The sequence below is a fragment of the Ictidomys tridecemlineatus genome, chromosome 7, assembly GCF_052094955.1.
Source record: "Ictidomys tridecemlineatus isolate mIctTri1 chromosome 7, mIctTri1.hap1, whole genome shotgun sequence".
Taxonomy (NCBI): domain Eukaryota; kingdom Metazoa; phylum Chordata; class Mammalia; order Rodentia; family Sciuridae; genus Ictidomys; species Ictidomys tridecemlineatus.
In genome coordinates this window covers 126,885,235-126,904,710 of record NC_135483.1, presented here as the reverse complement: position 1 = coordinate 126,904,710, position 19,476 = coordinate 126,885,235, and the positions used below count along the sequence as shown (strand labels likewise).

The window sequence follows — 19,476 nt, the reverse complement described above, 5'->3', positions numbered from 1 at the left end:
AAGCACAGAGGGAAGACAAAGCTATTAATGAATGGTATAAAAATTTAAGAATCCACTTGGAAATATCTTTCATTAGTTTTAAATTACCTAATTCATACTCTCCCTTAGGGAAGAAAAGTTTGTTTTCCTATGAAGGATTAATTCTGCAAGGTCACATTAAAGTTCGATAACGGTATCAACTATAGTAATGGTACATACAATGCAGTGTGGCACAGGTCTCGTTTCAATTTGAATGATTCATTTGACATCAGAGGGAAAAGCTAGCTAATTTATGTGAGTGTCGAGGATTAAAGGTAATGAACATTTTTCTCTTGCAGACCATTGCTTTCCTGAAGTACCTTTAGTTAAACTGAAATCAATTTATTGTTAACTACTTAGCAATCAGTGTTAGAGCTAACGGTATGTACACAATATGCAAAAAAAAATTGATCTGTTGTCAGCAGGAAAAAGATTCAGTAGGAAGAAGGCGGAGATTATTTTCATGTATTTTAGTAATTTGGTATATTATCGCTGCTTTGGGAAGAGCACCTAGCCACAATTCTGATGGAAATTACAGATTTATGCTTTATATAACTTAAAGAGTGCTTTTAAGAAACTGATGTCTGTATTATGGATTTTTCTGAAATCGAAACAATTCCTCCTGCCTCCCCCTGCCAAAAAAAAAAAAAAAAAGAAAGCTATTACCATAATGCAATATAATTCTACATGTAAAACATTAGTTAAGGTTAAAACAAAATTTACAAATGACACAAAGATGCTTCGGAAAATGGCCTGACAAGATACACAGCACAGCCTTCATTCTTGATTTACCATCCTATACTTGATAAATCAATGGCTACTAAACTCTGAAATGCCAAACTAATCAGGCTGAAACTGCCACACTGGGTCTTAAGTTCTCCTCAGCCTGGTGCAGGGCAGCCCAAGAAGGTTCATACCAGCTCTGGTTCGTCCCTGCAGACATGGTCACAACTGTTGAGCGTGACTGACTGATGAGGCCAGAGACTCATTTCAGTCTGAGATCTTCTGACCCCACCCAAGAGAATGATTTGATGGGGAGAGGAAAATCAATCCTGAGGTACACCAGAGCTGTCCTTGCCTCAAGGTCATCGATTAAAAAAAAAAAAAAAAAAAAGGAATAAACCTTTACTCCAGGCCACAGTCCACAGCTAAGAGACTTATCTGCAACAGAGCCAGAATGGGAGCCAGGCTGTGGACCACTCCTCAGCAACACCATATACAGTGGCTGTAGTTCACAGTGCTACCAATAAAAATACTATTTTTTTTCTCAAGAAAACTGCATTTACTTCATTTTGGACCAAAACAGACTTAGCTGTGATCTAACACTTTAATGATCTATGGAGAGGGGTTCTAAGGCTAATGCTAAATTTTTAGGATTAAAAGGTCTTTTTTTTTGAAAATATTATATCCAGGTGATATATATGTACATATTTATTATTTAAAAACCTATCTATTTTGTTATAAAATATACAAGACACACTATAGAACAATATCTATCATGTGACCACTCTACTGCAAATTTTGTAACAGGACAAATATGTGTAAGTAAAAGCATACACTTTTATGGAAAGAACTTAAAGAAGATTACTGACTTTCAGAAAACTGAATGAAGCCAGGAAAAGGTTTTCACTGTCTCTCTCCTTTCCAGAATGATAGAAATCTCTGATTAATCACTTATGTTCATTTTACTTATTTATTTTTGTCTATAGGGATTACCTGGGAACTAAGATGAAGAATTATATTTTGTTCCCATATTTAAAAAGACCTTTATAACTGTTACATTAGTCAGTGCTCCATCACTATTAAAGATACCTGAGATAATCAACTTATAAAAAGAAAAGTTTATTTTGGCTCACAGTTCTGGAGGTTCCAGTTCATTAGCAGCAGACACTGTGGCTGGGACAAGGCAGCACATCATGGGATAAGCAAGTGACACATCATGACCATAATCACATCATGGCCAGGGTTCAAAAGAGAGTGAGAGAAATTGGCCAGAATCCCCCAAACCCCTTCAAATTCATGGCCTTCCAATGACCTAAAGACTTTTCATTAGGCCACCCCTTAAAGTTTCCACCACCTCCTGTTAGTGCCACACTGGACCAAGCTTTTAACACATGAGTCTTTGGGGGACATTCCTGATCCAAAATGTAACAAATGTTATATTAACATTTTAATATAAAAAAGCAATTATCTCAACTTGGGCAAGTGGATAAAAAAAAGTTAGGATTCATTCAAAAATTAGTTATTGCAGAACTAAAAATGTAGCTCAGTGGTAGAATATTTGCTCAGGATGTGCAAGGGCCTTGATTAAATCACCAGCATGGTAGGGGAAAAAGAAAAACTATGGGCATTATTATAAACTAGAAACTACCAAGATTCGAGGAAATAGCAGTCAAGAAAACAGATAAAAATTAATCAAAGATCATTGTCCAAAAAAATCTTAGCTGGGTGTGTTGGCGCACACCTGTAATCCCAGCGGCTCAGGAGGCTGAGGCAGGAGCATAGGGAGTTCAAAGCCAGCTGCAGCAAAAGCAAGGCATTAAGCAACTCAGTGAGAGCCTGTCTCTAAATAAAAAATAGAGCTGGGAATGTGGCTCAGTGATTGAGTACCCCTCAGTGCAATCCCTGGTACCCGCATCTCCCCTTAAAAAAACCCTGAGATCTTTTTAAAAAGCTGGATGTGGTGGTGCATGCCTGTATTCCCAGCAGCTTGGGAGGATCACAAATTCAAAATCAGCCTCAGCAACTTAGGAAAGCCATAAGCGACTTAGTAAGACCTTGTCTCAAAAAATAAAACAGGGTATGAATGTGGCTTGCTGCTTAAGCACCTCTTTCAATCCCTGGTACCAGGAAAAAAAATCATTATCAGATTTAATAGAAGTTAGATACTATATGAAATAAGGAATCAGAAGCAGAAAGGAATACCTTACCCAAGGTCACACAATTAGTAGAAGAGAAAGTGAACAAACCACGAAGTTCTATGCCAAGGTCTGACCTTGGCTTAACTCTTGTCCTGTCTCCTTGTCTATGTACTCTGAAATAACTGATTGCTTTTCTATCTTAATGGTGCATTTACAAAAGAAAATGGTTTGTCCCAAAGAATGCAGTAATTATGTGACAGAATTAACCTAAGGCCTTTGGGGAATAATAAGTAATAAAATGTCTTCTGACATCATGGGACAATAGTGAAGAAAACATAAGACAAAATATGCATAAGAATATGTTGAATTTAGTAAATCTAAACAAATACAAGAATTTTGATAATTACACCATATTCACTGTTCTCACAGATGTTAAAAACTCAAACTAGCAGGCCATGAATATTTTTAATCCAACACAAAAATGACTGTATATAATTGCATCTGAAACTATTTTAAAACTCAATTAGGTACCGATGCATACATTTTTATTATCAAAATTAGAGCTACATTGGTGTTTCCAGCTTTGAAAATGCATAGGAAACTTTGGAATTTGGGAGATAAGCTCTCTTGAATACACTTTGAGTAGAAGTATATTTGGTATGGCTGGGCAGGGTGGTGCATGCCTGTAATCCCAGTGGCTTGGAAGGCTGAGGCAGGAAGATTTCGATTTGAAAGCCACCTCAGTCAACAAAGGTGAGGCACTAAGCAACTCAGTGAGACCCTGTCTCTCAATAAAATAAAAAAAATAGAGCTATGGATGTGGCTCAGTGGTCAAGTGCCTCTGCACCCCATTGCAAAAAAAAAAAAAAAAAAAAAAAGTGTATTTGGTACAAATTAGGTGTCTCTTATACTATCTTCAGAAAGAGTTGATTACTGGAGAGCCAATAATGAATAAGGTAGCATCATCTATAACATAGCAGGATAGCATTTCTAGGAGAATACCAAGTATCTAATTTTTGCACATCTATTTTATTTCATATTAAAAGCCTTGGGCTGTAGGTTGTGGCTCAGTGGTAGAACCCTTGCCTAGCATGTGTGAGAGCTGCATGTAAATAAATAAATAAAATAAAGATCCATCAACAACTAATAAAAATATTCTTTAAAAAAACAAAGAGCCTTATGATGGCATATACCTGTAATCCCATCAACTTAAGAGGCTGAGGCAGGAGGATTACAAGTTTAAGGCCACTCTCAGCAAGTTAGCAAGGCCCTAAATTACTTAGTGAGGCCCTGTCTCAAAATTAAAAATTAAAAAAGTGGGGCCCTGAAGATGTAGCTCAGAGGTAAAGTGCCACTGGGCTCAATCCCCAGTTTACCAAAAAAAAAAAAAAAAAAAAAAAAAAAAAAGCTTATGTTTCTTTATGAAAAATTAGAACAATGTGGAAGGAAATAACCCTCACCTGTAATCACATTACAGATAAAACCATTAATATTTAACATATTTTCCAGTCTTTTTCTATCTGTAGAAAACATGTAGAAATATAGATCCTATTACATATATCGATCATCTCTAGTCTTGCAATTTAAACTAACATTGTATTATTAGCATTTTCCTAGGACAATATGAATTCAAATTTAAACTAACATTGTATTATTAGCATTTTCCTAGGACAACTGAAGTTATTTATAATTTTAATTCTTATTGACTACATAATATTCCCTTGTCTAGATAGGCCATAATCTATTTTCTCCCAAGGTGAGGAAATGAAGTGGTTTCTAATCTTTTTTAAGAACAAATTATGACATAATATCTTTGCATATAATTCATTATTTAATGTAGAATTACTATTTGCCTACTAGATTTAACACATATGGAATTAACAACAGCATATAAATTCTGTATTCTTGGCAGTCATATGACTTTTTCCACAGATGTCTTAAAATATACATTAGGAGTAATCATTATTAATAATTTGACAAGAAATACATACATATTTCTTCTAAATTTTCAAAAACATACAAAAGTTGGAGTTTTTATGGTTTCCTGTGTACCCATCACCCCACTTAAATGAGATTCAATTAATAGCAATACTTCATCTCTATCCCTACTCACTTCTCCATCTCTACTTATCTTTGCTAATTTGATATTCTGAAAATTATATCTGAGTTTTAAAAACATATTTATAAAGTTATAAACTGAAGAATATCTAAGAGGCTAATATTTCCAACTTGATCATAAGAATAAATATTTGACAAAATTAATTTCTTAATGATTTAATTAAAACATCCTTTATGGAAGTTTGACGAGATTAAATTTTAATATCCTATTAAGAATAGAATTTAAAATACCAGCATTTAATCTCTAAAAGTGACTATAATGAACAAAATACACTGTAAAAAAAATAGATCCCCATTAGACTTTAGAAATGAATACTGCCATAAGTGGCTAAGATTTTCCCCAGTCTGGTTTATATTTTGTGTTAGAAGAGTTCCATCATTTTCTCCTCATTTAGAACAGCAAGTTAGGCCATCTATTATTAAGAAGAGTGTACCAGAAGAAATTAAATGCATAGGGAATCACTGTGCCCTTTCCCAGGTGAGGAACAACAAGATGGAGTACAGTTACCTGTAGTAACCAGGCATCACAATATGGACACCAGCACTTGGCTGGCAGATAGCCGCAGCGTTCTTATCATCCATTTTGCGCACAGAGTCTGTGAAAGGTCCCGTAGCATTGATAACACATTTGGCTCTCACATCAAATTCCTGTCCTGTGAAAGAAAGCAGCATCAATCACACACCCCATTTGTTTCTCTGTTCACTGATGCTGTGGATTATTAATTCATCTATTAACTTAACCTATGGCGAAGTATATTGCATACCACACTAAGTGACATGAGCAGCCAGAGTTATTGAAGAGCCAAACAAAAGGCTCACTCCTGAGTAAATTTACCAAAAACAAGTCCAAATTAAAGAGAAAGCATGCCATTTTTTCATTGTAGTGCTCAGTCTATTTATAAAATGCTCAGGATCAAGGTGCCACACATGAAGAAAGTGGAAAGAGAATAAATAAGTCACTTTCTCCTGAAAACTCAAATGTGTAAACAGCTGCGCCGTGAGACAACACACTTCCCAGTGTTAATTTTGTTCAAGAAATGATGTAATTTTGCAGCTGCCTGTATGGCCATAGGACCAGGACAAGAAAGAATCTAACAAAAGTTAAAGGTGATTGATTTTAATGACATGTAAATGCACTGCCTGTGTCACCTAAGTGATACTTTGAAACTTGGGACATTTATTTAATTTTATTAATTATATGTTTTTGTAAAGAAAATGGAATGCATTCATATCTGTGAGAATTTTGTGGGCATTTATTATTATCCTTATTATTATTATTATTTAACACAAAGGGGAAAATTGCCAATTCCTACAAGGGAAAAATTTTCACGTAAAACCAGTCATTATTGACAATAAGGAATATAATTAATATGACTCTGAAGCCTGGGTTAAATGGAAGAAAAGTGACAGAAAAATTATAAGTCAGTCATTATACAAGCAAGGCAAGATTCTAAGAAATACCTCCCTCTCTGAGACATGGCATACCTGTGAGGACATCCTTGCACCGTGCGCCGCTCACGTGCTCCTTGCCCGTCTGGGGGTCTGTCTTCTTGAGCAAGTTCACTACCTCCATGTAATTGGCTGTGGCAGCCCCATACCTGGCAGCAGTGAGAGCAATGGCAAGGTTCATCCGTGCATCATTGTGTTGTCCTGCAGCAGGAAAAAACATCGGGGAGGGACAGGAGTCACCTCGAGCCACAGACTGGTGGTACAGAAGTGTGTCACAATAGATATGTCACATCTGTCCCTGTCACCCAGAATATACATGATGGTTGGGCAGCTCTACAGGGCACGATTTGAAAATACATGGTCATTCTCAGTCAGGCCTTCACCTGCCACTTCAGTAAATACATTTTGTACCACAAACATGGTAAAAAATATCCCCTTCCTACAGAGCTGACATCAATTATCTGAAAGTTAAGAAATAACTAATTACTCTCTCCATGTAGGAACAGATGTATATGTCAGACTTTTCCTAATACAGAAAAACCATAAGCATGAAAGTGAAGCAATTCAAAACTTCAGAATATTTGACACCCCAACTGGTGTTGATGAACAATTTTTATGAGTATGTGCTCTATCTAATATTCAAAATCAAGAGCTTAATCTTCCATAGAGAATCTCTCCATATTCCATAAAAGGATTTTTCTTGGTTTGAATTTTGATCAGGGCTCCTTAAAATGTAACATTTTTTTTAATCGCACATAAAAGGTAAGGAATTAAGCAGGGCAAAATTTAATTACAGAACAATTCCTACCTGTATTGTTAAAGATTTATTGCTGAAAAATCCTAGTTAAAGAAAACTAAGGGGGAGGAGAAGGGGGGAAAGATGATTAATCACTTTAAAATACTGGCATCACTGGAGACTTTTTCTATTTATTATTGCCAGTGGAGTTAACGCTGACCAGGAAGAATTACTCTACATTGCTGGGGCCAGGTTCTCTGTGCCCTGAATAATTAATTATCCAGGGCTAGATGTATTGAAGCAGAGTTCAAATTCCCACACATTGGGATCGGTTCTATCAAGATAATACTGATAAAGGGATGAATTTGTAATGGATATTGTTGTTGATTTATGTTGCCAGCATACCAAACATTTAGTATAAATGGTTTATGTAAAGTTTCTTCCTTGTGATTCAGCCTGTGCACGGCTAGAAGCACTACACAAGCAATCTGTTCCAGCTAAAAGGGCAAAGTTATAAAGAGAGAATCAATGACTTAAGACTCTGCCAACCCTCCCCACAAATATCTTATTCCAAAACCTCTGAATTAATACAATCAGCCAAGAATCTTCCCCCCAAAATTATATATGCCACCAAGTGAGGAACACATATTAAACCTCAACATGCAAAATTTTTATTATTATGGGATTAATATATTCAAAAATTAACAGGATGAGTAGGAGGGGAAAGAAAACAATAATAACAGGAGCAGCAGTTGAGCTGAGCATAGAAAGGAAGCGGAGCAATTCCTCAAGTTTCCATTTAGCATGACCCCAAAGTTGCTTAAAATAATCACTTAAAATAAATAAGTTTATTTTTTTTAAAACTTAGTCTAAAACTAAGTTTAAAAAAACAAAAAAAAAACCCTTTTATTAATGCAGAGCTCCTTATTTAAAGCAGAGGTGTGCTCCATAGAGTTAAATACACACACTCTAAAGAAACTAAATAAAAATTCTACTAGGGATTTTCCTTTCAAGGCAATGACACAGCACTCATCTTTTGCAGTCTTTCTGGCAGATGTCTGTACAAGAATGACACACCCTCCCCAGCACCCGGCCGAGGTAAGCATTTGGTAGTACATGAAATCCAAGTCATGTTTGCTCTCAGCATAGGCATATTGTAGGGAAGCTCACCCATTTTGGGTTTGTTGACTTACAGACAGGACAAGTCTCTGGAAAGTCATGTGTAAATGAACTATTTTAAATCCTAGATGAAATTGCTGTTCCAAGGAACCAGGCAGAAATTCCATTCACTAAAAAATAGATTCCTTTGTAAAGTGTTGTATCTATTACACAATCACTTGGGTGTAAACTGATTTTGAAAATGTAAAATTTTCTTTTAATGCATTTTAAAAATACAAAATCTCATTACAGCATCAGTATATCATATATGCATGGCTTACACTGCAGTATAAGTATAGCTCATCAGGCTATTGCTTCCATATTAAGAAATCTCTCCCTAATTAGCTTGTAAATCACAATACAATTTAAGGTAAAGAAGATCAACTGCAGTTTAAAATCTAAGATAAAGAAGACTCCTTTGCTCCTTATTTCTCCACATCCACCCTCAGGAGCTGGGAGTACCTATCTTGACTTCAATGGGGAATGCTACTTATTGGTAGAGACCCCCCTTTTTTTATTGGTTGTTAAAAACATCACAAAGCTCTTGACATATCATCTTTCATACATTTGATTCAAGTGGGTTTTGAACTCCCATTTTTACCCCAAATACAGATTGCAGAATCACATCGGTTACACAACCACGTTTTTACATAATGTAGAGACCCTTCATGATATGATCCACATCTGCCACAATTCTTCTACTCCCAGTATTCTTGGATCCAGGATTGCCAAATTATTTGTGATTCCCTGAACTTTCAGGCCATTGTACACTTCTTAACTTTGCCCACACTTATTATTTGTATTCTGGCTGAGTGCCATTCTGGAAACCTCTGTTTGTCTCTTATGATCTGGATCAAATATCTCACCATGAAGTCTCACCTTATCTGCATCCTGCCCCTTCCAAGGCAAAATTGTTCACTGCTTCTGCATCGGCATTATGTCTTGCACATACCTTTTTAATAAACTTTCCAATACTACATTTATCTGTAAATCCATCTGCTTGCAAAAATAATTAACCTTTGTCATGAACTGAGTGCTATGATAAATGCAGGGAACACGATGGTGAGAAAGACACAGGGCAGCCTCAACCCAATGGAACTTACTTCCCATTGCATTGTAGGAGTCCACGTATCAGGGGATGGTAGCAAACTCACTTTCATTTGCGCTCTCTCTCTCTCTCTCTCTCTCTCTCTCTCTCTCTCTCTCTCTCTCTCTCTCTCTCTCTCTCTCTCCTCTTATTAGTACCAGGCATTGAATAGGTACCCAATAAGTGCTGAGTTTAGCCAAATGCTATTCAATATGTTAGAGAAACAGATAAAGAAATTCTTACCTCCAACTATGGAATGAAATGCTTTGTCTCTTGCTAAAGAAATTTCAGACATCTGAAAGTTGGTGGCAAGACATCTGAAGAGTACATAGAAATCCCCCAAATGTGGAAAATCTGAAACATCACCCCAAACTAGCTCTTATATATAGGATGAATGAATGGGAGGGAGATAGGGTTTCCTCAAGACTTTCACCACAGCTTCCCCTTGCTCTGCAGAAGAATGCACACCTAGCTACTATTATCTTCTAAAAATTGAGGAGTAATCTGCCACCTCCTGAGACCAGAAGTTCACATCTCAATCCAGCAATCCTCTTCTTTCCAGATATTCACTTTAACCATTTACCTCCTTGGATTCAGGGCAAAGCTCCCTCCTTCCTCAACCTCCTGAACCTTGCCATTCACCGTGAGATACCTAGACCCCAGACACTTGCAGTGTATGCTTCGTGAAATGTAAGTGATATATTTTCATTATTCTTAACTAAATTATTCTCAACCTCCTTCCTGACATTTTGAAAGGTATCCCTATGCCTCTTGTAATTTATTTCTGGAGAAAAAAACCTTTTTGACAACACTTCATGTCATTGGAATGTGATACAATAATCTCAAATCTCCACCCAATTGATCTGCTTATGAAGTTTAGATTTTCAAATCCATTTCCTTAGAGCCAGGCAACATTATACTGTGTTTCACTGATCAGCGAGTAGCTTTACATTGGCACTTACACAAGGACCCAGACGGCGACTGTGAAAATCTGTTTCCTGCTCTGTTCTCGTTTGCACTTGAAATCTTACATATGTGCACATACTGAGCTTACAGCTCATAGGGGAGGAAGCACATAAGAGGTGGAACTATAACTGTTTTCCCTTGTTTAGAAAAACAAAATATAAAATCTACCCACCCAAAAGAATAAAGGTTGGTAGTAGTAGAGAAGATTTTGTCTTAACTCTCAATGGCCTGGAACACAGAACAGTGATAGGTATTTTAAGTGACATATGTGTGACCATGCGTATTTCAGGATGTAACCATCTAAAAGATAGGTCTTACATATAAATATTTTGGAGACATAGCAATATTGCTCTCCTTGGAGTCAAAGTTTGGCAACTAAGTTAACATGCAAAATAGCTGGAAAAAAATGAGTAATGATGATTGAATGTGTAAAGGGTATAAAGAAAGAGTAAATGTGGAAAAAATAGGTAACAAATTAGCTGGAATTTTCATTTCCTTCAGGTCTAAAGTTCTGTGGTGCTATGAAAATGTACATATAATCTTCCTCTAAATACAGTATACATTTAAATGGCCTTTCACTACATACAGACCAATCTACTATTTGCCTCCCAGTATAGAAAGTCTAATTGTTAGGAAAAAATACTTCTTCATTAAAATAACACCTGCCCACAATTTCATATTTGATAAAAACCAGCACTTTGCAATGTTAAGAATAATTCCTTCATTTCACTGTGCTCTGACCTGGGTCTTATGTAATCACCTTGATTACTTCTAGCAAAGGGGGAAAGGATGCTCGTGAGAAATATCTGTAAAACTTTAATCCCATTTCTAACAAAATCCACAAGGAATGTTTCACTGTTTCAGACTGATAATGTCACAGTGACCTCTCTGGCAGCTTCCCCTTTGTAGTCTGGCAAAGGTAATTCCAAGGCTAATCTACCAAACTCAAGCTCATTGAATAAAACCACTGCATTTAAATTTTTCCTTTATCATGGGAAAAGTACAGGCAGAGGCAGGACAAAATAAGCATGTGCACGTGTATATGTGTATGTGTAAAGAGATTATTCAATTCTGTTTTAAGTATATATAATGAGTAAGCTTGAAAAAGAAAACTCAAGATGAGAACATAGTCTTCAAAGTAAATTATGACAACATGTAATTTCCAAAAGTGTTGTTGATGGTGGTGGTTTTTGGCAGCCTTGTGCATGCTAGGCAAGTGCTCTACCACTAAGCCACATCCCCAGCTAAAAATGTTTATTATATAAGGAGTGACAAGGGTCAAGAAGCACATGGAGCAGTGCAGAGAAAACACACTTTACAAGGTATGATGTAGAGTGACTCTGGGCTTGGGATGCCTGGGTTGGAGCTTCTGGATATGTGACTAATTTGGGTTGGCATAATGTGTAATGCTCTGCAGTTCTGGGCTTTGATATCCTATACACAAAGAGGATCTAGATACTTCTGAAATCATACAGTACATATAATGCCCCACTTTTAAAATGATTACCTATCCCTTCTAAGAGTTCGCTTCAATCTTTTCCCCATTTCTGGCTTCTATGACATTACCCCAATATCACTAAAAGAGACTAGGCATTCATAAAGACCAAAACACCAGTGGTCCATGAAGGAAATCAGAAAAAAAGAAAAATCAGAAAACATACTCTCTCCATTGGATCTCAAATTATGCTTAAATTTTAATTTTATTAACTTGTATGGGCTATGAAGTATATTGCAAATATTGCTCCATTCTCCTTCCCTTTCTGTCCATGCCTTTTGTCACAAGTCTTCATGATGTTCCCTTTTACTATGATTCAGGACTCAGCCATGTGAAATTGTTTGGTCAATGGAATAGTAACAAATTTGGTAAAAAGACCTATTATCTCAGCTATCTCAACTACTCAGGAAGCTGAGGCAGGAAGATCACAAATTCAAGGCCAGCCTGGGTAATTTAGGAAGACCTTGTCTCAAATGTTTAAAAAGGGAGGTGGGGAACGGGTGGTGGGGTGCATAACTCTGTGGTAGAAAGTCCCTGGGTTCAATACCTAATTTCAAAAAAAAAAAAAAAAAAAGGAAGAAGTGTAAATTCTGCAGAGACCAGGGAAGCAGTTAACCACTCCAATACATGAGCCACAAAACATAAGCAATTAACACAATTAAGTTCTAGCAACAAGACCACCTATAAATTAAATTCTCTACTAATTTGCAATTACATTCAAAGCTTATATAAAAGCGTAAAGTACCAGAAATGTGACTTCAGTATTAGTAATGGTATTAATATAATCCCAATATGTTAAGTAATGCCTATCAAGTGATATTTTTCATTCATTTATACTTTAAAATATTTGCTTATATTTTATATATATTTATCAGGAAAATAGTTATAAAATCTTCTTGAGATGATGTGTACTTTTGCAGAAAAATATCTTCTAGTTTAGACTGGTGAAACTTGAAATAAAAACATAATATTCCAAGTTTATGAATTGGAGTAATTTGCTGTCATCTATCCATACCACAGTTCTCAAGAAGGGACACCTGTTAGCACTAAGACTGTAATCATTTTTATTATTAAATACAAAGGTACAATTAAATGCAGGCACAGGATGTGACCTGCATCATAATTCTGCCCGGCCTTTCTCTTCACAATATCCTTTTCATTATTGTGGGCCCTTTGTTCCTTCATGTTTCTTTTGTCTCACCCTAAGTTCTCAAATAAGCTATTTACAATCTGAATAATTAGCAATCAGGGTGGATCTGAGGTCTTTGGCCCTGTGTAAAGGAAACATTGTCAAATGCCTTAACATGACATACTTAAGTACATAAAGTTTCTATACCCTCAGGACTTTCCTTTCTTGAAAAAGTTTTAAATAAATCTAATGAGGAGTAAGTTTTCTACTTCTCAGACACTTAGGAATCTAGCTAGAATTGAACAAAAATGAAACCACATTTAAACTGCAAACAACAGAATGCTTTGGGTATTCATTAGCTATTTCTGTACAAAAATGTTCTATACATTAGTTTACAATGAAGACTCCGTGTGCCTGCTCTAGGACAATCAATTCTCTCTCTAGCACAAGCCAAAAATAGTGTTTTTATATAGTTTTTAGGAGGAAAAAGGAAAAGGGAACAATGTGACAAAAATTGAAATGAAGTTGGAAAGTCAGACAGCAAGACATACTGTAGAAGACTCCTTCACAAACCATACAATTATGTGGCCTAAAAACCCTGGGTAAGTTCCCTTGCTTGTTTGTGAAATGCACTAAATTTATTGGTAAGCCTTCTTGGAAGGTCAAGCTTTGTGGGTAAAGATCTCTCTATTGAGAGTTGCAGTCTAGACATCATGACATCTTAACTCAAGAAAACTGACTTGAGGATGCTTGAAATTCATTTCTTTTGCAAATATTTATTGAATTCCTACTATGTACCAGGCACTGAGCTAAGTATCATTGTGGTGGGTAGAAAACAAAAAAGTCAGATTGGTCAATTTGCCTCAGGATACTGAAAAATGGGAGCAAGTTTACAGTCTACCTTGGAAAAACAAAAACCATTCCTATTTTCTTGCACACCTCCTTTATCTTTCTTCTGAGGTTATCACCAAACTCAATATTCCCCCACACATCTTCTCTTCTCTTTTAAAGTATAGGAAGATGTGCAACGCTTTCATCATAGGAGTGTGTGCTTAAGATGAAATCCAATCTCTACTAACTCATATGAATTCTCTTATCTAAGGGTCTGTTTTTTCTTCTATGCAAGGAGAATGATAATGGGATTGGATAGCATTATTGTGAGAAATAACTCAGATAATGCATGCTTACAACACAATAATTCCCAATATGTATAAATTATTATCATTATACTTACCTTTATTATTAAAAGGCTAAAAAAGATTACTAAAAATCCAAGACCATTTTATATCTTGATTATATGTTATGGTTATTGTCTAAAAATACATTTTAAAAAAGTCCAAATATTTTCCAGTTCTAAATGGTTTTATTGCTCACCAGTTTGGCAAACGTTCTCTAAAACATAGAACAACCAATGTCTAATTTCCACACTTGCTGACTATTGTTTTCTCTTTCTGTTTGTTTCTCTTTTTCTCTCTTCATTTTTTAACCATTAACAAATAATTTTTTTTCCGTTTTGTTTTGTTTTGTTTGTATGTCACAAAGGATAGGAAAACAAGAGAATGGTTTTAAATCTGGAGAAAAATGATGTTGTTTCAAAATATAAGAATTACCAAATTTTAATCCAAGGGACTTTGTTTTCTCTTAAACACTAGGGAACCGCTGCCAGTTTTTAACAAAGGAAATCAACTCTAGCTATAAATTTGGTATCCTGGAAAAATCAGAAAACCCAAATTCTAATCCTTTAAACAGCCACTAATGGGTATGTTTCCATGGCAGATAATTTTCTGGTGCTCTGTTTTAGTTTAATTTGGGTTTGTTTCCCATCATTTAATCTCCTTCACCATCCTATAAGCCTTGCAGAGCAGTAGTCTCTCCTCCAACAGGAGGGGAAGAGTGACCCACCACAACATGGCCTTTTACCCAGCTCCCAATCTAGACCTACTGACCCAAAGAACATCCAATATGAAGGTGGGGGTGCTGAAAATGGCAACAGCCCCACCCTATTTCTGGGAGCTGTGATGACAGAGATGTCAGCATAGGTGGAAGAGTAACATGTGATGTGAAATCAGCAGCAGCAAAGTCTGGTGCGCTGATTCTGGAACAGCAGTTTGCCTATGGCTCTAGTTGCTGCAAATCATTTTTCATCCATTAAATTTCATGCTAGATATTCTGTCTTCCTAACATTTCTGCTGTTGCTCAACATCCTCTCAAGAAATTCCTTTTCTCCTAAAATCAGCCAGATTTTTATTTTTACTTATTTATTACCTACAACTAACATCCGAAAACAGGTGACAACTTCTGTACCTCAGTTTCCTCGGATGGAATCACAGACTGGAACCTGATGATTTCACTGATATTTCCCATTTTTTACCAATTGCATAAGTTGCAATCAAAATTTTCAAATAAACCCATTGTGGAATCTAACTACATAAAATGTTACAAGAAGCCACTTGATGTAGTTGCACCCTCTTTCTTCAAAGGACTGGCAAATGGAATTGATCCTCCACTTGCACAGAATCCTCCCGCAGCCTTCCCTCTCATTTGTGTGTGAGTACATGCACACAACTTTTCACAAAACGTCAGGATGGCTCAATCTGCCCCAGGGGTGATTTTGAGAGTGAGACACATAATAAACACATGGAACCATGTGCTAAGGACCAGCTGGGGAATTCTAACTGGAAGCAGCCTTTTGAGAACCTTTATCTGTTTCAGGGACAGTCTTGTATCCTATCAGATTTCTCTAATCATAGGAAGATTCCACATCTTATCAAATTGTTATCAAATCAGTCTGACCAGAGCCAGCATCCTGCTTTTCTGAAAGACTGTATACAGAAGTGTTGACATCACTCTCTCTTGGGGGTTGGGGGGGAAACTGGGCTAGAAACTCAGCATGCCTGAATTCAGGACTCAGCCTGTCACCAAGAACTATAATCCTGGGCACAAACCTTTGCTCACTCTGTTTCTTCAATCATAAAGTAGGGATAATATCAATTTCTCTGCCAATCCCCCTGGGGCCACTGAAATGACCAGATATGAGTGAAAGCATTATAGGAAAAAAACTCTTGTTAACAAAGATTGCCTTCTACTAAACTGACCTTCCCTCTCCTCTGGTTAGAGGTAGGCTTTTATTTCATGTTCAAATCATAAGCATTCCTCCGTTATCACAATAACATCTTTTAGCAACCCAGATTCAATGTATATTGGGAAACTTTATTTGAGGCTTGGTTCCCTTAAGAAGAAGAAATGGAAAATCAGAATTTACTTGTTTTTAACTACAAAAGTAAAACATTCAGACTCACATCTTGACAAATACAATCTCCAGTAAGATTATTCATTTGCCTCGGCCTAAACTCACCATTACTAAGCAAAATTTTGATCTTAATTGGATCATTCAAATAAGTTTGCCCTACTGGACTTTTTTTTTTTTTTAACAGCAATCTGAGACATCTGATTTACATGGATGTTTCACTTCTCATAGGAATGAATAAATTAAAGGCAGGAACTTGGTTCTGTTCTCCATCATCACCTCCAGCAGTTTATCTGTAGCAAGGACAACAATGCCTAGCATGTAGGAAGGTGTTAAACTATTTTTTGTCTAAAGTAATCAATTTATAATGGCTGTGAGTTGTGCTAATACCAATCAATTTACCACAGCTTGATCATCCTGAGAGAAATGATAGAACAACTAATCTGAACCTTTATAATCAAAGTCACATGCTGAGGCAAAAAAAGCTGAGGTGCAAATACTGTGAGAGTCAGTTTAATTTCACAACCTAATAGCTAGCAGAATATCTGATTTATCTTCTTGATTAACGGAAATAAAAAGGAAGTTTGTATACTATATAGTTAACAATAAAACCATGTCAGTGTTGCCACCACATACATCAAATAGTATGCCAGATATCAAAGTTGGTTTTTTAAAGACAACAAATTTACTAATGTGAAACATATAAATACGTAAAACTGAACTCCCCCTTTGTGGGGGGTTTGGTGGTAGAAAACAATTATAGATGAAATCAATATGCCCTGTACTTAAGAAATACATTTCCAATGTTCTACAGAGTTTGATATAATCTGCACTCAATAAACATAAAAGTTTATAAATAAAACAATTCAATAAATAAGCTTTACACTCATTTATGATAAACTATGATTAACGTGATTTAAAATTAAATAGTTCCATAAATACCTCTTCCAATAAAAAGGTTTCAATGAATGCCAAAAGTTTTACCATTGTGTCTGAAATTCTAGAGCCTGGTAACATGAAGCAAGAGTCAAATTTAAAAAAACAATTAACCCATCACACTATCCTATTTCTAATTTCCTATGATTCAAAAAAATGAATCACAAATTTAGACTTCATACAATGCTACTCCAAATTGAAATGTATTCATTAGTTTTACTTTCAACTTTTAAAGGCAAAGCTGGGACATACCAAAAGTACTGCTAAGGTTTTCACTTTTGTTTTATAATGAAAAGTAAAAAGAAATCAAATACTATGTTTCAGTGAATAGAGCCTCTTACCCAGCAATTCTCAAGGTCTTCCTGGAAATGCTGGTTATTTCAAAGAAAACTCTTATTAGTTTCTGAGATAGTCAAGGTGCCCCAGCTCTGTTGTAATTACTGGCAGCCTTCCCTCCCCAGGCTCTGCCCCACAGAGTCCTGAGTCAATCCTGACTGTACCTGGCAGGGTCAAAAAAGCCCTTATCCCTCCAGAATCTATTACATGTCCACAAACTGATACCTGTCTTTAGGGAGCCCCTAGACAAGGGAATTCCTGGTACTCAACAGGCTGCAGTTCCTCTTCCCATATATTCCCCCACCCCAATATCTGGTTTGTCTTCTGTGTTCTTTTGGACCAGAACTCTACTTCCATCTAGCTTGCTTGTCCATATCTTTGGCATTCTTCTCAACCTCTCTACATAAGAAACTGGCCTATTTCTAAAGGTTGCCTGTGTCCTCAAAGTCCCTCCTTCTCACAAAGAAATTCCAAAATACTATCACACATTTGATTCCATGGATTACTGCAATAAGAAAACTGCTTCCATGTTCGGAACCAAGATCAGAATGGAATGGGCATCATGACTGCCAACTCAGCTGGGACAGGTGGCTTACGTTGCCAGCCACTCCCCTTAGAAACCTGCTCAGAGCTGGCTACACCTAGTAGCCAATTGCTGGTTCACTTCTCTACCTCTATCTACCCTCAAAGTCCTGCCACAACATGTTATTGAAGGATGCCCACATTTTAAGAATAAGAAGTCTTTTAAGAGACCTAGTCAAGCTTTAGTGTTGCCCCAGATCATCTATGTGAGTAGATTCCGTAAATGTCTTACCACCTATAGAAAATAAGAAAAAGAGTTCCTATCTGTTCTTTCTCAACATCTTAGATCAGGTTACAAATTCAAAGTCAATTTTACTTTGAGTTCTTAATTCATCTGGTTACAAATAAAAAATTTACATGTCAAAAATGTTGAATTCTAATTAAAACCTAAGCCTAAGAATCAAAGACTCAAGCAAACTATAACAGACTATTCACCTTAAGGAGAGGGCAAAATTATAATATATTACTCTATTAAAATACAACTTAAAATACAGCATATTAGTCTTCAACTTAACACACGTCTCCAAACTTCTGAGGAGCACTGCACAAAGACGCTTTTGTAAAACACCCTCACAGCACTTTGATGTGACCGTATGTTCATTAAAAGGAAGTATTACTACTTACATACATAAGGTACATAATGAATTCAGTATGTGTCTAGAGTTGGCTAATGCCATTAAAGCACATGCCAAAAGCACAGACTATAAATCAAAATGCGATTTGTCAAAGTAAGAACTTAATATGATACAGGTTAAAAATAAATAAATAAATTACCAATGTCCCAATACAAGATTGGTGAGGAGAGCTAAGCCCAAACTGAGACCAGGTTGCAGCTGACATGCCTTTGTTCTATCTATAGCTTTGGCTATTCCTCTTCTTCTTCCACCTGGATAAGTACAAAATTAGCATGCACCAGGCATTCTTCACTCTCCAGAGGGTTTACATCTCTAACACTGCTTTAAAGACTGATATTCTTTCCAAAATGCTGACATAAACCAGTTGGGCAATCACAGATTTTTTAAAGCCCACATTCTAAAGTTTTGAAAGATCTAGATTGTTCTGAAAACAGAATTTGGAAACACTTGATTTAGTTTATTGACTTATTTCCAAATGGAAGACTTAACAAAAAATCTGAAAGGACAGACATACAAATAAAGAGTTAAACTACAAAGACAGCTACTAATATAATAAGAAAATGTAGGTAGTTTTGTAGAAGATGAAAGAAAAAACATGGATATTATTGCAGGTGGTACATCTCTTCTTTCCTACGTCTTTGCTCTTCCTGGCCAGGGGTTCCTTCAAATCAGCATTCAATCTCACCCAAAACTCTCACACTCATCATTCAAACACATTTCCAG

The 19,476-nt window shown here is 36.2% G+C and overlaps 1 protein-coding gene across 6 annotated transcripts in view; it reads right to left on the bottom strand.

Moving 5' to 3' along the window:
* The window catches only part of Gpd2 (glycerol-3-phosphate dehydrogenase 2), a 126,269-nt gene that overhangs the window by 28,708 nt on the left and 78,085 nt on the right, over nt 1-19,476 (bottom strand). For all 6 annotated transcript variants that reach the window (XM_013363264.4, XM_040294321.2, XM_005315786.5 and 3 more), the window contains 2 exons: nt 6,483-6,647; nt 5,506-5,650 (listed from right to left, as the gene is read on the bottom strand). In XM_013363264.4, coding sequence (XP_013218718.1) covers nt 5,506-5,650; nt 6,483-6,647 — 310 coding nt within the window. The remainder of the gene's footprint in view (nt 1-5,505; nt 5,651-6,482; nt 6,648-19,476) is intronic.